At 31.2% G+C, this 22616-nt stretch overlaps 1 protein-coding gene across 6 annotated transcripts; it reads left to right on the top strand.

Moving 5' to 3' along the window:
- Positions 1 to 953: 953 nt before the first annotated feature.
- Positions 954 to 10146, top strand: LOC107021751 (type 2 DNA topoisomerase 6 subunit B-like). Of its 6 annotated transcripts, none has more exons than XM_015222457.2 (12): positions 954 to 1144; positions 1256 to 1364; positions 1721 to 1804; positions 2770 to 2796; positions 4521 to 4629; positions 4766 to 4841; positions 4936 to 4956; positions 5321 to 5493; positions 6326 to 6473; positions 8472 to 8665; positions 8771 to 8897; positions 9710 to 10146. In XM_015222457.2, the coding sequence occupies exons 1-12, from the start codon at positions 1103 to 1105 to the stop codon at positions 10013 to 10015; spliced, it is 1416 nt and encodes a 471-aa protein (XP_015077943.1). In that variant the 5' UTR covers positions 954 to 1102; the 3' UTR covers positions 10016 to 10146. The 6 variants fall into 6 exon arrangements, with proteins under 6 accessions (XP_015077943.1, XP_015077944.1, XP_027773340.1 ...); XM_027917539.1 differs by having other exon boundaries at positions 1120 to 1144; positions 1256 to 1537; XM_015222458.2 differs by lacking the exon at positions 2770 to 2796 and having other exon boundaries at positions 955 to 1144.
- Positions 10147 to 22616: the final 12470 nt, after the last annotated feature.

The raw sequence follows: 22616 nt of genomic DNA, 5'->3' as shown, positions 1-22616 counted from the left end.
TAGCATATTATCCAACTAAGATGCAGGGTTGGCAGGTGCAAAATGGTCACTGTTTTCCAGACAGTTGATTATCTTGGTATGTAGTTCCTATTTGGAGCTTCTCTCTGTTCTTCCTGTTGTGCGCTCCTATAATACTCAGGCTTACTTGAGTCAACTTCTGCCTGAGATTTGTGCTTTTTTTCAAGTTTATCATCAATTTTTGCATATACATTGTATTTTTGTTTTTTAACTTACGGGTGTCGTTTTTGTTTTGTTCCAACAGATTTAAGAACATTAATCATTACATCAGAGAGACTTTTATTTTGCAGCACATTGCATAATCCTACCGTTTCGCCTATTTTTCAGCCTAGCTACGCCTGATCAAAGTAATAAAGCCGAAACAATACTTATTTCTTGAAATTTATCTCTTTAATAGACTTAGTTTAGCCTCCTAAACTATGTCAATCAGTCCATAGCTGAAGTCGGTCCTCCCCTTGGCACTTCACCTAAAGCACAGCATCATGAGCGTGAAATATAGGGGTGACTTAAGCATATTAGTGGTCTGTCCAAGTTAAAATCAAATGCCAATATAAGATAGATCGTTGTCTGGATTCCATATAAGAATGTGAAAAATAGGGACAACTCAAGTATATTAGTTGTCTGTCCAAGTCAAAATCAAATGGAGTAAACTTAAATTCTACTCCAAAAATGACAAGTTTCTTCTAATAATTTTTTTTATTTTATATGAGAACTTTAATTTTTTGTACAATTAGTATTTCATATTATTTTAGAAAAATAAATTATAATCTATTTGTTTAAGAAATGAGGTTTTCAAATCTAGAGATGTAAGATACATGTCTTTTTCTTTGAGTACGAAAGACATAGTATACGTATGAAAATATAACCACCAAAAATGAAATTTATTATAATGTTAGGTTCGATTCGTTGTTACAAAAGAATTATGAATATGAAGTATTGGTTATTCATTAATTTAAATTATAATTCTAAAGTTGTTTGAGGCTTTAAGCGGCAATATAAACACACCCGAAGCACCCAAAGTTCCAGATGATTGCAATTGGCGGGTATACATTGCGTGCTTCTTCCTCTGTATACTGCAACTTCAATGGAGATCGAAATCTCCTCTGTGAAAATGCTCTATAAACATGTGAGTTCTTTTCCTCCCAAACATAGCCACCATGCATTTCTGATCGAATTTCAACTTGGCATTACTTACAATTTATTCACTTCACTTTCACCTCTTCTTCTACTTTTGCAGCTCATTTTCTGCGCCGTTCAACGATGCCGCATGTCCGATGAACTTTGTAGATTATCCGTGAAATTGACCTCGTTTTCTCGATTTGCACTCCAGCTCGTTCGAATATCAGGCAATATCTCTCTCTATAAGAGTGTGTGTTTCTTATCTGTTGTCTCAACGTAATGCCGTAGTTCTGTATATTTATGTCTATGATGGTATAAGGAGATGTGTCATGCGAGAGTGATTCAGTTTGGAAGGCGCATGGACTAGTTTTTTCTGGATTTATGAAAATCACAATTGCGAGTAATTTTTCCTTCTTTCTGATCCGAAACTTTTTTGTGCTTGTAATGGGAAAATGAAATTGCGTTTAAGTAACAATATGCAGAGTTGTAATTTGAAGTTCGAACTGCAGTTTGATTTATTGTGTTAATACAGTTAGCAGAATGAATCTATGATAATGAATCATTAAATTTTTCTCACCAACAGTTTCTGATACTGGTGTTGGGAGCAAACCGGAGGATTACCAATATCTGAAATACCGAGACGACCCTACTCTGGCTAATCAATGGGGTAAGAAATTGGCGCTTACATGCTTATTAAGTTTTGACTCTATCTTCCCAAGTTATATTTCTCAGAGAGTTATACCTGATACACACATAGCATTGGTTTAAGGTTCAGTAGACACAGAGCTCTCATCTAAACATATGGAAACAAGACCTCACACTAAAAAACTTTGACCAACATTTTAAGATATATTTTTTCACCACATTGATATGTGAAGAATTGCAACTTATAATAATTTTCGTATTTTTTTTGGGATATTTAAATTTTAATTCTAAAGTATTGGTTTAATCTAATCCAATATTGTTTTGAAGTTTGAAGATTAGTCAAATTGACTATCAAAAAGTGAAAAGTGACACATATTTTGGGACAAGAGGAGTAACGATCTATTTTCGTGTCTAGGCACAACACTGAGACAATTGCGCATGTGGTTCCTAGATGGTGCATGTCCCTTAATCCATGACTAGAATTTATTCTGACCAACTAAAATGCCGATTAAAGTACTAGAAGAAACATCACTGTCTACTCCATCCCTTGGAGTAGAAGCATAATTTGATGCACAACTTGAGATACTTGGAAGTTGGAACATTGTTCTTCAGATTTGAGCTAACAGATTAGGGAGCTGAGAAAGAGGAGTATATTGTGGAGTGAGATGAAAGAGAAAGAAATATGATGATTCTAGGGGAAAAAGTAACAGAATTACCAAGTGTACAGGTTGCATAAATGCCTTTGTTTTACTCCCATGGCCGCCAAACAAGAAAATGGAAAACAACATAAAGAGAGGAAAAATAAATAACTAACATAAAAATTCAATTTATAATCATCTCACGGCATTTCACAGGTATTGCAACTCAAAATTATGTGTATCGGCCTTTAATGTCGTCCTGCCTGGAAGATACAATTGAAAAGCCTTCCATAAGTTTTTTTATACCACCTGTTAGGAGCGCTGATGATATAGTATAATTACATTGCAGATGGGATGATTTCTCTTGCAACTACAAGTAAGTCTTACCCTGGTGAATAATGTTTTTGCCTAGTCAGATTTATTGTTAGAATAAAAATTGAGAAATTTTGAAAATAGTAATAATATTTTTGTGATGTATGATTGAAGTTGTATCAATAAAGTACTGTAACTACTTCAACTGTAGAGGATGAACTTCTTGCTTGCCTTCTGCTCCTCTGAACTTTGCTTCTTTAGTTTTCTAAAACTCTTGTGAGCTGAGATGTGATTGGTTTTTCCATTAGTCTATGGTTTGGTGGCAGTTTATGCATGACATAATCTGCACGTGTTACTCTAGCTAGTCCTGTTCTTTCCTTTGTCCTTGAGGGATTTGATAATGCCTGAAGATTAGAGGCAGCTTTCTAAAGTGCAGATACTTAGAGGTTAAACTAACGCCACAACATTTTGGTTTTGCTATTCGAACAGTCTCAGAACCTTGAAACGCTAAAATAGAAAAGAGGCATTCCCAAAAAAGCAACTATACATTTTCTTATGGTAAATTACAACTACTACTTCTCATATGTGGAGTCTAGGGAGGGTACAATGTAATTCCACAAGTAAGGTTTGGGGAGTATAGAGTGTACACAATTCTTATTCCTACCTCGTGGAGGTAGAGAGGCTGTTTCTATGAGACCCTCTGCTCAAATACAACAAATCAAAATAATTATGTAAAAGGCAGTGTAGAAAACAGGTCAATTAATAAGAGAAGTAGTACATACTGTCCAAAGAAAGAACAGTTCCAATAACGAAATAATGCGGTAATCGAAATACAAAAAAGATATATGACACAACTATCAAAAGCAAGAAAAAAAACATGTATAAGACTAATACTACGACATACGCGATGCTTCCAGACTCCTGACAAGCCTAATCCCGCTGAAAAGTGAGACAGAACTCAACTACCTACTAACTTTCTACCCTAATCCACGATCTCCATATCCTCGTGTCCTCGGTAAGTTGAAGCTGCACCATGTCCTATCTAATCACCTCTACAGCTCTACCAATACTTCTTCGGTCAACCTCTACCTTTCCTCATACCCACTATATCCAGCCTCTCACGCCTCCTTGCATCTGTACCTCTCCTCTTCTATGCCCAAACCATCTCAGGCGTCGCTTCCCTCAGCTTGTCCACCACGGAGGCCACTGCCACTTTGTCCTGGATATCTTCATTTATAATCTTATCTCTCCTAGAATGCCTACACATCCATCTGAACATCCTCATTTTTGTAACTTGTATCTTGTGAACATGGTAAATTGGGATCAACTGTTTACTCAGAACGTCTCATCGCTAACTCTTCTCTGATTCCTGGCTAATCACGTCTTGAATGATACAGTTCCTTAACCATTAAATTTTAATGACAGAATACATGATCATCTGTGTCAACTTCAGAAAGGTTGTATACTCTAAAAAGTAGAATTGATGCAGTTTGACAGTTCATCGAACTTTATGTTGGTATCCAACTTAACAAAAACCAATCAAGCTCACACAACTTGTCTTTTAGCTTAGGGTGATCATTATCTCCTAGTAATAAACTGTTGGTATTGCTTTGGAAGAATGGTTTCTGGATATAATTATCTTTCATAATGACAGGTTTATAACTTTATATAAGTTTTACATATATAACATATTTCTTACCTTTGACAATTAGACAACGTTGGAAGTACTCCTATATCTCATAGGATTGAGAACATTTGGTTGTCTAAACTGAGGGATGAAAGTTGCAGGCACATCTGATAGTGAGATACACAATTTAAACGTAAATCTAAAAGATTCTAATTCTGCTGGAAGACTGACAAAGCTACCCTCAACTGCAAAGAATGGTGCCAAGTTCAGGTATGCCATTTTCAGGGGCTCCATCCATGTGATGCTACTCTTAAATTAGCTTGCTCTTGACCATACCCATCTAGTCTTTTCCCTCCTTTCTATGCTTCTGTCTTTCCGCACATGGTTAATTACTTATACCTTGCAGTGGGACTGAAGTATCAATATCAATATCCAAGAGCCTTGATGACTTGTTGGCAGAGATTACTTGCTTTCTTCAAAAGGTTCATTTTCATGTCTATCAGCTGATTCTAGCTATGATTTCCTAAATTATATGAAAAATTCTCTAACTACAGTTTTTCAATGCTGTCTACGCAGATGATCCTTCTGAAGATTCCGGTTAGTTCATTACTTTTCTTGAAATGCTTTATATTCAAATCAAATGCAACTATCTTCTCTATAGACCCCTCTTATAAATCATAGCTACTAACTGCTCAGACAGCTCAAGGCGTTCAGTGTGAACCTACTAAATGCAAGTGTATATATTTTGGATGAGTTCACCATGTCAAAAATATTTCTTTTGTTATCAGATTCGCATTAAAATTCGAAAATTTTAAGCTTTTATATGTCATTTTAACCTACTTCTTTGGCCTTGTTATATTTTGAAAAGTTTATCTTTTTCCGTATCCTGTTTCCTAGGAATTAGCTAGGAGCCTAGGACCACTACCTCTCTGTGGCTGATGGCTTGTTTCTCTTCTTACAGAAAGTTGTAATGGAACTCTTAGTATGTGGTGATGATCCTTTGAGTTCACAGATTGAAAGTCCTATTCTGGCAATTGAGGGCAGCTCTGCATATTCTCCTATTGAAAGCATAGAAAGCTTGAAAGTGGGACTCAAGGATTATATTCGCAAGCACCAAACTTGCTTCTCAATTGGGTAAGTACTATAAAGGTGCTAGGTTTTGGTTAATGAATGATGATGCATTCCAACCTCTAGTTTTTGTTGAAGGTTGGATATAATGTATTAGTAGGTCTAACTTCCACATGTTGAAATCATAATTCTTAGGTGCTAATATAAAAAGATAACAAAGAGTACACTTTGACATAGTTACCCTGAACTTTGTCATTTCCTTGTTTTACATGGACTATTTCATCTACTAACTTTAAGCTAGCCTTTCATTCTACAATTTTCCCATTAAAAAGTGTGACATTTGCAGTTCTTCTCTCTTTCTTATGTGGTTTTGTCTGTATGCCTGACCGTTCATTAAGCTACTTCAGTGTGATATAAAGTAGTGCATTATTGTTCTGAAATATACAATTTGTAGATTTTACCTTCTTGAAATACTGGTTACAAATAGTTAGATTGAGTGAAGATGGGAAAAAGAAGCTTGGGATGCACTGGACCAGGTGAGAGAAAATCAGGATCAAACATAAAAGGAAATGCTAGAACTCCCACCATAGAAGCAGACTGAAGGAGGAGTAGAGGCAAGACAATTGATCACATGTAGCATGCAGGAAGTAGTACTTAAGTTATTTAAAATCTGGTTGACAGCTCAATTGACTCCTTCAATTTGATGTAGGAGGATTTAAGTTTGCTAATGTAATTTAGTTAAGATCTATTTGTGGTGCTAAACGGCTCATATGGTATATGTAAAATTGCAGCATCTCATATAAGATCTTTGGAGATGTAACTGTTGTGCAGAGCCAAAAACAAAACGAAAATATCAATGTGCAGTGCCTGTACATAAAGTCGTTGTTTCTTATTTCAGGGAAAACCTGAAGGTTGGAACTGGGGTTGCTAATTCTTCAGATAGTTCTCAGGGAAATAGCCAGGTGGTGGAAGCTGTTGTGATTATCAATGAGATGTCAGAACTAGTTCATTCTTCCAGCATCAGTGAACAAGACATGAAAACAGAGGTTTGCTTTGGATTAATTGAAGAAGACTCTTAAAAGCGTAAAAAACGTTTGCATTCCAATATCTGCTTTATTAATTATGTTGTGATCAAATGTTAGATAATAGTTCACTGTAAAGATGCCATGTTGCATATTCTTTCCCAACATCTATTAACTTGTGTTTTGAGTTCATTTGTTGTCCTAGAATGTGTGGATTGTGAAAACTAATGATAATATTACAGATATGCATTCTTTGGGATTTCAACTTTCAGGGATCTTTTATCACTATGAATGTCTTGTTTTCATAAAAGCATGGAGCACAAGGTGAAGAACCTTGTGCACTTTATGGTGTGTGGAGGCTAAGATTTATGCAATTTCCCCTACATCATGGAGTAGATAGCTATTTATGTGAGTAATAACTGAAAAATATTTTTGAACTTCTGAGGGCCAAGAATTGGACCTTTTTCTTTATGGCCATCTTGATGACATTGGATTGGATATGTTACATTACACATACAACAACTATGTCTCAATCCCAAGCAAGTTGGGGTTGGCAATATAATCCTCACGGACCATGTGGCTCCATTTATGTTCATAAATAGATTTACATATCAGGGAACAAAATTCTATGTGGAAAGTGTGATTTTCATATTGTAAGATAAAATAAACTATTTCCTAAAATCTAGAGTATCCCCAGTGTACACCAAACAGGATACATTAATAATCCGATCTTATCTACTGTGGACAAATATGGTCTCTGTATTGAGTCTAATTAAATATTGCTTATTAAACTTGGAGGATACAAAAGTTTTTGCCAAGTGAACTGTACAAGTTATAGGTTGGCTGTCCCAGCCATTTCTAGTCCTTACAGTTGTTTCCAAAAGTATACGATGGAGGGGGACTTAATATCTAATCTCCAAAGTAAACGAAATACAAGTGAGGACACAAAGGAAGGTTTTGGAGAAATCCTATTTATCAGTTAAGCTCACAAAACAGGTGCGATGAACATATGAAGATTCCAATATGAATCCTCACTTACTCACTAACCTTGGCCAATTCCTTTTTTCTGTGTCTTGATTCTAAAGTTAGCAAAGCCAGCTTTATCCATGATATAAACTCCTCTCACTGCTTGAGGGAGCTCATTAGCAGATATAGAAATTCTGTAAGATTGTTTGATAGCTCCAAACTTAGCTAGCCCATCTTCCATAGCATTGAGTTCCCCTTCCGTTCGTGCTTGTCAAGATATTCTGGATTCTGGATATCAAGTAGCTTTGATGGTTCACTGATGCCATTGATCATATCCTTTACTATTTTAAAGTCCATTTCGAGTAGCACATTGTAATTCCATTATCTGGAAACCCCTGCAAGCCAGCGCTAGCTGCATTACCCAGCATTTCTAGAACTTAAAGGAAGAAGCCCTGAGAAGGCCATGACAATTTTTCCCTGATGACCTCTTAGAACCCCCCTTCTCCAGCTAGTTTCCCTTCTAACATTGAACTGCCATCAGTGTTGAGTTTGACATAATTTTGAGTAGGCCTGTTCCATTTTTTTTTCCGATCAAAATGTTACTTATATTATAATATTTAAAGATTGACAGTAGTAACAGGTTCTTCGCCCGTTGCCAAGGACAGATCGTTGTTAATAGTTTGGGTCATATTCCGACCCTGAATAATACAAATTGAGGGCTTGTTCCAGTTGACAGTAATACAAGTGAGCTTTGGCTTAAGTTATACACTAATCACAAACCTCCCTCCTGTTGGAGTTAAAGTTAATCAACCCAAGATCTTTGAAATGGCAATATTCAGATTAACAAAATATTTAAGCAATTTTTTTAAAAATTAAGTTCCATATATCTGTTGATGAGCTGCTGTTGAAGTTTTTAAAAATTTATCACTAAGCATTACTTGCTCGTCTTCTTTCAGTTAAGCCAGCATCTTGCACGCCTTCACATTTTCTTTTCAGTATTTTAGTTTGTTTGTGTTTCTTTAATTTGTATTAATGATCTTCTATGCCTGATTTCAGATCTTATATTTCAAAGACTTTGTACCTTGTTCTATTGCTCCGTCATCCCTCGATGCATTCACAAGCATCAACTGGAAAAGCTATGGGTTGGCTCTGCGGAGTGTTGCAGATCATGATGATAGTGTCATGCTGGAATGGGAGAACCTGGCACCAGATTTACAAATTCATATTGCCATCCATTGTTACCATAGACAATATCCATCATAATATAATACATATCCATGAGAATTGACATGGTCATACACTCTTAGCATTAACTTCAAACAATGAGTATTGTCTTTTGCTTAACTTGCTGACAAGGTGAAACAGTGGGTTGCAGAAAGCAGTTTACCTGATCGAAATCTAGCTAGAAAAGCTATCAAGTGTGCTTTGGATGACTTGAAAGAAAATAATCAAGGGGTTCTCCTAAGTACACGTGCAATTAAGGTAATGTTCTCACTTTCTTTGCATTCTTTCTGGTCATTGGATTTTCTAGTTCCTGGTATTGGCTTGGCTATGAACAAAATACCTCCCATTGTTTGATCTATTCTGCATTCTTATACGTCCATGCCCAATTGTGAAGCAGAAAAAGTAGTTTTTTTCTTTTTCTTCTTCTTTTGATACGGATTTTTAAAGAGTGCTAAGCAGACAGTATTCAGTAATTCCAGTTGGCTAGGTAATTCACATACAGAAACTAGGCGTGCTGTGGACTTAACATTCTTTAAAGACCATATGACTAGTGCTGATTGAAATCTGAATAAGGGATGACAATTATTCAAACATAAATAAGAGCATTGATTGGCAAGAAATCTATTCTCATTGCCTCATTGGGGATGAAAGCTTCCTAGAAAAAATTCTTCTTTTTACTGGGAATGGCTTTTACAGCATCATCTATTTAGCACTGTTGTTCCAGGTTATCAGATATATAGCATTTTTATTAGCTGGAAGTGCATATGCTTTCATATGTTTCTGCAGAATCCTTTTAAATTCAGTACCCATATCCATGGTCAGGGGCGTATGTAGTTTGACAGTAGCTAATGTATCCGCAACCTCTATATCCCAGACATTAGCTATATATTTGAATAGTTTGTATCTGTGTGTATAACTTAGCAATAGGTGCAATAGGATTTCCACATGAACCAATTTAAAATCTCGATACACCTTCTACCTGATTATGATCTTGTTTGAGCTTGAAATGGCCAAAATTTCAGTTTTCCTTCGCATACATAGCTAAGGTTCTAAATTTGTTTCTCCCACAGACCTGTGATTATGCACCTGACCTTGCAAAAACGCTTGCGCACCTGATCTTATCCTCCAATGACTTGAACTTCCAAGAAGAATGTTGTTCTCTTCTCGGGGTACAGTCTCAAGAGGTTAACATGGATAATGTTGGAAATTGCATCAGGGAGAAGATTATTTCAGTCATCGGATTAAATGATCGTAACTCCCATAAGCATAAAGAAGCCCCAAGCTTCCTATTTGAAGATGATTGTTTCCAGAAAGAGGATTTCATGAAGGAGGAATATCAAGAAGGTGAAGAAGCTTACAATTCTTTGGATCTATAGAAGGTTAGGAGCATTATTAGATGTCCAATTATTAATCTCTTCTCTAATAGGTTTATAGTTTACCTCACAATCAAATTATTCTAGTTACTTCTGCTTGGCTTTATTATTGCTATGGAAAAGGGTAAATTGAATTTTTTGGTCCAAAGTAGATAAACTGATACTCAATTATTTCTACAACGTTGTGGTGAAAAAGAGAATATATATATATTCAAAATTTCATTCTCTCAGTTTTTTCCATGTTAGTGAAATATCTAAGGATTCATTTGGTCATAGATTTTGGAAGTATCTTGTAGAATTATCATCTTTTGTCAGAAATCATCTAGTTTTCAAATCTCAAAAGCAACTTCAAACTTGTTTTTGCCCCAAAATCTTACATTTTATAAAAGTGCCCCATCGATTACTTCAGATTTATTTTGCTTGATTTGTATACTAATATTTTCTTAAGAATTGTAAACCCTTGTCAACATATATATGATTTTTCATCTCCTACCTTGACTACTACTTGCTTATATGAAGTCATTAAAAATATTCTGTATAATTTGGAAATAATATGTTTGTTTGAAGAGAGAATCCTTTTCATTTCTGTCTTTCGACTAATATCTCATTACTAACTCAGCCTTGCTGCTTTGAAAATTTTCTCGTATAATAATTAATATCAGCCTAAGATAAATTCGTTTCCTTGAGGCTTGAAGTACTTGAGATATAGGTAAATTATTACTTCTTTGGCTTCTTCCATTCATTTTTTTGGACCTCGCATGTTCTTAAGATATAATTACTGGTGTGAGTATTTTATCACATTACTCATATAAATTGGTGTATAGTTTTTTATCTTAAAAAATGATTTGGAAATAAGAAATTGTATTATATATTTTTCAAATATTGGACTAGTAAAAATGAATGGAGAAAGTATTTCTTCGCATAAAAATTAGTGAAAAAAGAATACATTTTAAAATTTGGTGAAGTTTTTTGTTGATATAAATTTCCAAAAGTGAAAAGCATATAAATAGCAATGAAACAGTCAAAAGCCGAATATGAGTGAGTTTTTGAATCGTAGACTATGGTCTTATAGGGAGTCCGAAGCCTAAAGGGTGAAAAATGTTAACAAAATTTTCAAAACAGATGAAAATATTTTTTTACCAAAACGGTAAAATCACTGAGGAAGCAGCGATTTTGTCCGCCGGAGTTTTGAAAAATCGCTGCTATAGCAATTTGTACATTTGCATTTAAAAAAAAAAAAATTTAAAACAAATCCTGCAGTTCTAGCGATTTACATAATATTTTTTAAAATTTTTTGCAGTGATTTACATAATATTTTTTAAAGGAAATGCAGCATTTTCCCTAAGTTTTTTTTTTTAAATTTTTAAGTAGCTTTATATATATATATATATATATATTATTTTTTATTTATTTATTTATTTATTTTTAATTTTCACACACCATTTTAAAAATTTTATTAACATTTTTCATTTATTAACATTTTTCACCCTTTAGGCTCCGGACTTGTCTTATAAGTCAATGTAAAACACACTTATGTTTTACAACTCTTTTTCCCCCCTAAAATGTAGCCCAAATATATTTCCCCTTTTATAGGTAGTTAGCTTTCAACAAATTAACTAAACAAAGCCCAACTAAAGAGATGAATATATATTTTCCTTGCTGGATGATAAGATTTGTTGCTTTCACGATATGGGAATCTACATATATAAACAGACAAGATTAAAAAGTTTCTCCATTAATAAATTAAGAATTTTCTTTCAACACGATTTTATTAGTTAGATTTACAATCAATCGATAAAGTTAATTTGAGAAATTCCAGTATCGAATAACAATGTTTATTTAAAGTGGCTACAACCGTAAAGATATATAGCTCGTGCGTGCTAGCTACTGTAATATAAGTATTGATGTAATGATTGAAGCAAGTAAGCCAATCAAGGTTGCTTCATCATGCAAGTGTAGGCCATTCACATTTTGGCTGTCACCAATGTGGAATCATCTATATATTTTTCGTCTATGTTGAATTCTTTGTGTACTTACTTTTTTATATTCGTCAAATGAAAATTTTGATTCTATCACAGCAAACAATTGATTATAGATGTATGTGAATTGTGAAGTATATAAAGAACTCACATGAGATTTGATTGGTGGTAAGATCATAAAAACATATAGCTAAATAGTGAAAAGGAAAAGAAGACTTCCTTCATTTCAACTTCATCTTTTTCTTTTTGACAGCTTTTTAATTATAACATTTTATCGGATATATTTAAAACTGTAAGATTAAGAAGCATTTTGATATATACGTCAAGTGAAAGTCAGACAAAAAATTCAAACAACGACAGTAATACATTTGATCTAACAAAAATTTTATGCATGGGGTATGGTAAACCGAAAGTAAGTCACTTACCTTAGACCTCCAAATTTGTGGGATGAGTGAAATTTGAAAGTCATTCTTTAACAATAATAAGATTATTATAAGTATCCTTAAATATAAAATAAAAATTGTACCATACATATCAATCTTTAGTTTAAGACTACGAGTTTCAAAAGCTTATAATTTTTTATTAAACTTCAAACCTGCTTAAATCAAAATCACACAAATAAATTGAAACGCCATCAAAAGTGCTTGAGCAGCACTTAGATGGGGTCATCTTGGTTGAGAATCACTCATCGCAATCAAGCCCTTATCATTATTGTTCCCATTGATAAGGAAATTCCTACTCTACTAATTTTGTTGCTCTTATTTCTAACATGAATTATTTCTATCAAGAAAATTTTACGATTTTTTGGGAGGGAAACAATTAGTAGTAATAAAATTGTAAAAGCATGAATGAAAATTTGTTTTATATAAATATTTTTATTATTCATAAACCTATATATATAAACAAAATAGTAAAGTATTATGACTCTACGATCAATGGGCGTTTAACAATGGATGAGATTGCTCTATCCTTAATCAGCAATTTTAGATTCAAGCCTTGATATACAAAAATTCTTGATAAAAAAACGCTTGCCCTAGTTATAGTGTGGCAAATAACATATGCAACCTCCATCAGTAAGAACCTTATAATTAGGACTAGCTCATTTTATTACTTTTTTCATTTTTAGTAATATGATTATTGTTAATGTACATGTGCTACTTGGTTGAGAAAAGGTAAGAAGGTAATTTTTTTTTGAATGATCTAAGATATACAAGTAGCCCTAATTGTCTTGGCATAGGGGGACCAAGTGGTTTTCTCTTTTTTAAGCACATCACCAACTACTAAACAATTACTTTTTCCGATTTAATTTATGTAACGTTATTTGATTTGATATAAATTTTTTAAAATATTTATATTTTTTATAAAAATCTGTGATCTAAAATAAGTTGTAAATATTTATATAAATATAAATCTAACATATATAATTTTTTTAAAACTGACTAAAAAAATTTGAATTTAGGAATTGAACGAGTGGGGAATATCACTGTATATCTTTAATATGAGATAAGTTAGTTCTTTTGCTTCAAATAGTATAGACATTTCAATTACATACTATAAACTTTAGGTTAGATACCCTCTTTAAAAAATAAAAAGGGTTAGTATTAACTACTAAATTGTCAAAAAAAGAAAATGAAAAAATGCTAAAAATCGAAACTTGGTAAGCCCCATGAATCTTCATCCCTACACCCGCGATCGATCAGTGAAACCATTTTATCTTTTTTTTTTTTTTAAATACGAATATCAAACAGAATTCAAAGGCGGAGCTAGGTGAGATTCATGAGTTCAGAAGAATCTAACAGATTTTTTGTAAATCTTATATTTGTACTAGAAAATTAATCAAATTTATATGTATATTAATTTGTGAATCCCTAACAAAATTAATAGACAGTTATTAACTAAATTTAGAATAGCAAAACTCTTAATTTTGCTTTGCCTCTACAGAAGTATACATAGTACTCCATTTAAGATATATGCACTCTCACACACACACACACAACACACACATATATACACTAGAATTTTACATTTATTTTGGGTTAGACAACAAAAGTAACAAACTACACAAAAATAATGCTCGTATAAAGGCTTTTGTGTGTTTAGGATGAACGAAAATATATATATTCTGAAGAAAAGAAGTAATTTTTTTGTGTTATCGATATAAATAAAATATATTATTTTAAAAATACTTATACATAATCTAAATATATTTTATGAACGTAAAGGATGAAGATATAGGGTAACATGTATTAGTGGATGGAAATAGACCATCAATGTGAAAAATCGACTATCAAACACAAAATTTGCTTTTCCTAGTTATGTTATTTTTTAATAATCTTATAACTTGTCTTCTAAAGAAGAATATTTTTTAAAAAATTTGACGAACTAAACATGAGTTATTTTTCTTTAAAGAATTATATATTTATATTTATCAAATATTATATACTTTTCCGTACAAATATTTATTAGTATCATATTTAAGTTGTATATGTTCTTGATTAAAATACGATTTGACATTTGAATAGTCAAAGTGAAAGTATGAGCAATAAATTAGACATAAATATTGTAAATGAGTGAAAGATCCCTATTGTTACCAATGGAAGATAGATAACACCACCTTTTTCTTCTATTTTCCATCACTCTATCGAATTGATTTGAAAAGAAACGACAATTTTTTTAAATAAAAAAAAGTGGCAGTTTGCTACTTAAAGTTAAACTAATGCAAAAAAAATAAAAGGAAAAGAAAGTAATATCATTCATTTTAAATATGAAAAAGGGGGGAAAAAAAGGCAAATTATTAGTAGAAAAATAACGAAGTTATTAGTAGACTATTTTTTTTTATAATATCTTCCTACTTAAATTAGTTATTAATGATTTCTAATTTTCAAATTGTATTTGATTTTAATCTTTCACCATTTTAAGCAACAAAAACTAATCGAAAATATCTTGACATTGAAAAAGAAAAAATAAAATCACAAGACACGAGTTACGTGAGTCAGGAGATTAAAGAGCAATAAAGAATTTGATCAACAATTTCGAAAGGACAACAAAAAAGAAGTTGATAATCAAAAGGGCAACATTCAAATGATAGGCTAAACGCGGTGAAAATTGATTGAAGACACAGCTCCCTACGCGCCATAAAAGGTGAGAGGCGAGAGCTCATAATGTCTTACAAGACGCATGTCTTGGAAATTTCAACATGAAAAATTCAAATTCAAATCACTGGGCCACCCTAAAAAATTATCTTTATACTATTTTCTATCGTTTTGTTCCTCGATTTTATCATTATTACACGTTATGTATCTTCTCTATTTTTATATCATATGGTTTGTTGTTTCTATTGTTTTCGACTTAATAATGGCTCAACATACTGCATTACCGCTGTGTTTTATTTTCTGTCTTGATTTTTATCATGACTAACTTGAACTAAGAATTTATCATAAATAATTTCTATGTCTTCATAAAATAAAAGAACACCTTTATAATATACACTACTGTCTTCGAACTTTACTTATATAAAAATACACTTCACTAATCAAAAGTAAAATTTTCACGAGTCACTTTTGGCAAATTCTTTTAGTAATTCTATTCCATTATTGTATCAATTATTATTCTTTTGACGTCACAACTCAAAGTCTTTTGTAGCACGAAAATATCAATACATACTTTTAAGAAAAGAAAAAAATGTTTATTATTTATTTAATTATATCATCAGACGCAGCCATTAGATTATTGCGTTGATGTTGGTGTGATGCGACTTCTATAAACCCAACTTTAAGACATTCGATTATATTTATATTCTATGGAAAAGGGCTTAAGATATCGCTGAAGTATAGGAAATTATATAAAATTATCCTTCATCTATTTATTGATTCCAAAATGTCCTTCTCATCCACCTATTAGCTCCAAAATACCTTTGTCATTCACCTTTGGGTTCAAAATTGACCACTTATTTAACGGTTTTAAAATTAAATTGTTTAAATATTTTTTAATATACTTGACGCTCAACTATTGGTTATAATTTAATTTATTAATATAATCTTTAAATCAACCCACTACCCACTCATTACTAACTAAAACCCACCCAATTAATAAACCAATTATAATATTAAAATCGACATAAACACTATTGAAACACGACGAAATTATAGATTCCTGAAAATGACATCCAAAATTATTTTAGTCCGAATCGAAGCCCAATTAAATTTAAGACACTTTCAATAGGATTTTCTTTCATGTTTGAATTCGAAATTTATGATTAAAGATAAAGGAGTAGTACATTCTGAAATAATTCATGCACTTTATTTAAATATAATTTTATAAGTATTTATGATTTCTTTTAAAACCTTTAATATATTATTTTTTTAAAAAAAATTATTTATGAAGTAACATCACATAATTGAGATGAAAGAATAATTAAGATGAACATTGTCAGACTTTTAAGTTTATCGATTTTATTTAGACACTTGAATGTATGATAATTTACTTCTATAGATATTTTCACCTCAAATTTTTAAAAACACTCATTGGCAGTAGCTTTCCTATTGTTGCATTAGTAATGTGACGGGTTTCTTACTTTGATGGGGTTTAATTATAATGAGTGAGTAGTGGATTGATTTATAAATTATACTAATAAGTTAAATTATAACAATAGTTGAGTGTCACATATTTAAAAAATTATATAAATAGTTTAAATTTAAAACCGTTAAATAAATGGTCAATGTTGAATCCAAAGATGGATGACAAGGGTATTTGGAGCCAATAGGTGGGCGAGGAGGATATTTTGGAGCCAATAGGTGGATGGAGAATAATTTTGTACCATTTTCAATACTTCGAGGATATTTTAGGCCCTTTTTCCTATATTTTATATATATATAAATATATTACTTAATGTGATGAATATTTTTTTAACTTCTTTTAGCTTAATAAAAAGTTAATGTTTGACTATAAAAATTTTAATACAAATAATAATTGTATTTGAATTTGGTAAATATTTGATATTCTGTCTCGATTTTTATTATATATTTTTTAAGATGAAAACACAAATTCAAATTACTAAGATATTATTTGCAGCAACTATAATCAAAGTACTATTCTATCTTCAATTTCAATTTTATTTTTTTTATATAAAATAAAAAATATAATTTCAAATAATATTTTTACGAGGAAAACTTTGATTATTAAATAATGATAGGCAAAGGATTGTGATGGACTACATATTCATTCTTTCGCTAAATGTCATCTCAGCTAATCACTATCACTGTCAACAAAATTTTTAATTTAATTAATTTGTTTATTTATTTCCACGTGTCATTTCTACTGGGACCCGTTATTGAGTACACGTCATGCTGATTGTCAAAATGGGCCCATCCAGAGAGGCTAGAGATACATCTGTCAGTCAGTAAGGCACGTGACTAGCAGCAGGTGACGGTGCGATGATGTCACGTGACTTTAAAAAGTTCTCCAATTTTTACTTCGTCAATGTCAAAACATGACGTTTACACAATATTTTGAGTCCATAATATACTTTACGAAAATCACTCGATTAAAAAGTTATATCGTATATATATATAAGTATATGATGATTGAAGAATATAATTATATCGTATATATATATAAGTGTATGATGATTGAAGAATATTGTTCGAACTTCTTTCGTTAAAATATTATGTATACAAATAGGGTATAGAGAAGTATACCATTATTTCCATGTAGAAATTGTATTCCTTGATCCGTGCTTTTAACCTATAAACTCAATTTTTTAATGATTTTTTATGCAGTTACAATATTCAACAAGTAACTTTGGATAAGTAATTGTGTTCAGTATGTGCATATAATACATACTATATAACAGTTTTTAGCATAACTTATTCTGGTAATTGAGTGACCTGCTAAGAATTTGATTTTTTATAATAGTATTAGTCGTGAAATTTAATTTCAAATGATCAAACTTTAGGGGAATTATAAAAGTTTTTCACATGATAAACTTGTGTTAACTTTTCATTTTCTCATTTTTCATTCCCCTTCCTCACTTATTTTTTATGTAATACTCGCTACATAAAAAAAATATCATCAGTGGCAATTAATTAATAACATAACTTAATTGTTGTTGAACATATATTCTAAACGATAATTAAATTTTTTTGTCTATTTCCTTAAAGTCTTTAATAACATTCAATCTTATGACACTTAACTAATAATGTCGATAAAACTTTAGCACTCTTTATTAATATTCATTACTGCTAAAAATTATTTTTATTATAATGATGATGCCTTTTGTTTCATATTATCTATCTCTTTTATACGTTCTTAAGAAATCTTAAATAAGAAAGATTGTTATACTTAATTAACCATTTATTCTTTTTAATCTATTTTACATTTATATATCTTATCCCTCAATAAGAATGAATTCAACAGCAAAATAAATTAAAATAATAACAATTCGTTATATCTTACTTTTATAAATTAATATTTTAAATATTCTTTTTGTAATTTTGAATAATAAATATCAGAAGGAGGAAATAGAATTTTTTTTCAAGAATTACCTTTCCAATCTTTTTAAAGATTTTTGAGAGGACTTAAAATTGTTTATGGAAGTCAAAGCAGAAGAAAAATATTGATGAAGAAAAGAAAATTTATCATAACATCAATGACAGGCAGGCTATTAGGCCTTTTAGCCCAACTAGCTCTAATTTTTACCTTTGACACGTTGCTTTAATTTAGTTCAACTTTACTATCACTCGAATGATTTTGCAAACAAAAACAATACTATTATTAGTGAACACAATGTATTTAGGGTTCTTTTGTAGCGTCCAACTTTAATTTGTTGCTATATACAAAGTTGCATTGAGTCAGAGACATAGCTAATTGGGGTTCATTGATTCAGATGAACTCAGTAGATATAGCTCTTTCGTAGACCTTATATTTATATTAAAAAGTTATATAAATATATGTATATATTAACTAGTTGCATTGAGTCAGAGGCACAGTTAATTGGGGTTTATTGGTTCAGATGAACCGAGTAGATAGTAGCTTTTTCATAGACCTTATATTTGTATTAAAAAGTTAAATAAATATATGTATATATTAACTTATAAAGCACCTAACAAAATTAAATGATGATTCAGTGATAAGTAAGGCCCCATAATCTGATAGCTTTGCTATAATTTTTTCTCTTTTTTAGAATTGCCGAAATAATCTGATAGACCCTTATACTTGTTTGAGTTTGTCCTAAAAATTTCAAAGACCAAATCAGTCGCCCCTGTTCTTCTTCCCAACCCATTCCCACCGTGAAATATATCCCGAAGCCACCAGAAATCCACCGCCACCACTCTTCTTGCCCGCGAGACAGTCTATTCCTCTCTCTCAACCCCGTCTTCATCTCCACCGAACACTCTCACAGTTTTCCGTTCGTCCTTTTCCAATCTCCACAAAATCGGCAACCCTAGGTCGTCGCCCTACCAACTTTGGCCAGCAAAATTTTTTCGCTGTTGTGACCAACTCCTCGCACTCTCACTTGCGACCAAGTCTACTTATTCAAGTTATGTCCAGTATAGCCTCCAACAGTCTCTTCGAAACAAAAGGGTCCAATGCCAATCCCTCTCTAATTCAGACGCCAAAAATGGTTAAGGTTTATGAGTATTCACTACCTCAAATAAATTATTCAAGATAATATTCCAATAAATTAGGCCAAATACATAAACAGATCCCTAAATTTGTTAGATTTTTTCCCTCGGGTACCTCAACTACGTTATTTTTCTATTGAATTATTGAACCATCCATAATTTGTTCCTTTAAAAAACCGTTGGTTGATTTTGATCGACTTTTCTAGTGTAAATGCCTTCAATTGTGTTCGAATTGTAATAATTTTGATTGAAGGAATGAAGACAAACCGTGTTAGTCTCATTTGTTTTGCTAATGTGTTCAAATGACTTAAGTAAAACACAATTATTCTCGAACATTTTCACTATCAATTGGACTAATGAGTTCTGGAACAATATATGTATCCTCTATCAATACCCCTCACAAATCTGGTTTCACATCAGACAACAATGTTTGTTTAAACGGAACAAATTATGGAGGTTCAATGATTCAATAGGAAAATAACGTAGTTGAGGTACCTGAGGATAAAACCCAACAAGTTTAGAAATCTGCTTATGTATTTAGTCAATAAATTACTTTCTGATATTTTGGAGTATATGAAAGAGAGAATAAAAAAGGGATATGGAAGGGATTGAGTTGTCTCGAAAAGAAGTTGAAATGGAGAAGAACAAGATATTTTTTTTAAAAATTTTTATTATATTATCTATTATAATTTTAACAACTCTTGTTTAATTAAAATATGATGTTCACTTGCTTACACGCATGTGTAATCACACATTCCTGCCAACTCATTCATTTTAATGTCACGTATGTTTGGTCAACGGTCAAAGGGATTTGATATATTATGTTCAATATAAAAATTTCGTTGATAAAACGTCAAGTAAAAGGATTCATAATACAAATACATATAAGTATAAGGGTCCACCAAATCATTTAATTTTGATTCAGTTTCTATTTGAGCTACCAACACATTTTATTAATTGCTATAGCATTCAACTTTTTCGTTCATTACAACCCTTAATTGCTGTTCTTTTTTGACGTATTCCAATTCACTTCTCATCCCTTTCAAACACTAAATATTCATGTTTTTTTAGTATACGGCCTTATCGTCTGGCTATAATTAGTGCATGTGAAAGTTAAGAAAATATGAATGTTAAATTTTTTATACTATTACATCAATGAAAAGTCAGTTCCAAATTATAATAGTCAATAGTAAATTTTTATTGTTAATTATGAAAATGTATTAAGTGCTACACAATATGTCCTGGGACTAATATGTAATTTTCGAAGTGCTTACATTTTTAATTAAAGGATTCATTTACCAATTGAGAATGGTTGGTAATATCAAACATTGAATTGAAAACAATAACAGCTATGCTTTTTATTGATAATTAATTATGGAGAACAATTTTAAATTACATACACTTAAATATTTTCAATGAAAATCAATATAGCTTAGTAGGTTCTAATAGGTTGGTTTTCTCTTTTGAAATCATGTTACCAAGTCTGATTTGCTATAAATTTTTCTACCTAGGGTTGGGTATAAATCATCAATTATCAAATTGAACAGGGATTTACCGCATTGAAGTTTAATTACGATATTCGGTTAACGTTGAAAGTTTGATATTTGATATAAATTTTAAATTATTGATTAATGAATTTAAATCTTAAAAATACTAAACGAATATTGAATATTCAGCTCTGTTGAGTTAAATTTTATGATCGATTTTCATTACAATAGAAGGTTAGCTACATAGTTGGGTCTTGTCTTTTTTATTCTATACTATTAGTTGTAGTGTTACTTTTATAGTTTATTGTAATTTGACTTTGGCTATTGTCTCTTGAGTTTTTTTTTTTACAATGAAGTTATATTTTTATTTTGTTACGATCTATTGTTTAGGATTTTTTATGAGGTTGTCTATAATATTTTGTCATATTGTCCTTATTTTCGCTATTATTTATTTATACTTTTTTATTTTAAAATAATTAAATATTAGTGAATTTTTTTATATTTCAAATTAATTTAATTGTTCAATCTTGAAGACTACATTTACAATTATCTTCTATTTTTATCATTTGGATTTTGGATGTGATTAGTTAAAAAAACTTCAATTGTTTTGAATTATTCTAAGATTAATTTGACAATGCTTCCTTTGTTTTTAATTACTTGTTCACTTTTGAATTGACATACTTATTAAGAAAACAATTATTGTCATAGTGAATTTACCATTTTATCTATATTAATTATAAAGTGAATGAATTAAAAATTTAATATTTTCAAAAAGTTTTATCTCTTTTAAAGTAATTAATTGAGCAAGGGTATAATAGGAAAGAAAAACTGCCCTTCCACTTGATTGTCAAAATAGATAAATAAAAGAAAAAGTGGACAAGTAAATAGAGATGGAAGGAATAATTAATAAAGGCAAAAACAAAATGTAAATTTATTTCATAATCTTATATTCTTAAAGATTGTGGAACACATCAACAGTTCAATTATTTTGAAAGTAAAGAAATATTATTTTGATTGTTCTTTCTCGAACTCTGAGTCTATCATAAATACAAAGAAATAGTCTCTTTAACGATAAGATAGTGATAAGGTTTGTTTATATCCCTTTCACTTGTTCCATTTTCGAGGATCATACAAAATATGTTGTTGTTATTGTTTTAACAAGTGATTTGAATGTTCGATTGACCCATTTGACAAATCCATAATGTTAGGATTTGAGAGTGATCAAAATTAAAATTTAAAAATATTGAACCAAATATCGAACGTTAATAGTTAGTCGTTAACATCGACCTCTAAACTCATTACACCTCCATAACACCACCACCAAAAATCTGCAGCACAGAGAGAGAGAGCCTTGAGAAGGAGAACCAAATCCTTTCCTTAACCTTCACGCCTCCATTAACACACTTCCTCATTAATAACCCCTCTGTTTTTTCTCTTCATTCTATGCAACTTCGTAGAAGAAAAAAATAAAAATAGCCTTAAAGAGGAAACTCAACCCCACCCCCTAATTCCCCCC

Source organism: Solanum pennellii, chromosome 6 (genome assembly GCF_001406875.1).
Source record: "Solanum pennellii chromosome 6, SPENNV200".
Taxonomy (NCBI): domain Eukaryota; kingdom Viridiplantae; phylum Streptophyta; class Magnoliopsida; order Solanales; family Solanaceae; genus Solanum; species Solanum pennellii.
The sequence above is the reverse complement of the archived record's forward strand: the minus strand, read 5'-3'. Positions and strand labels throughout refer to the sequence as shown.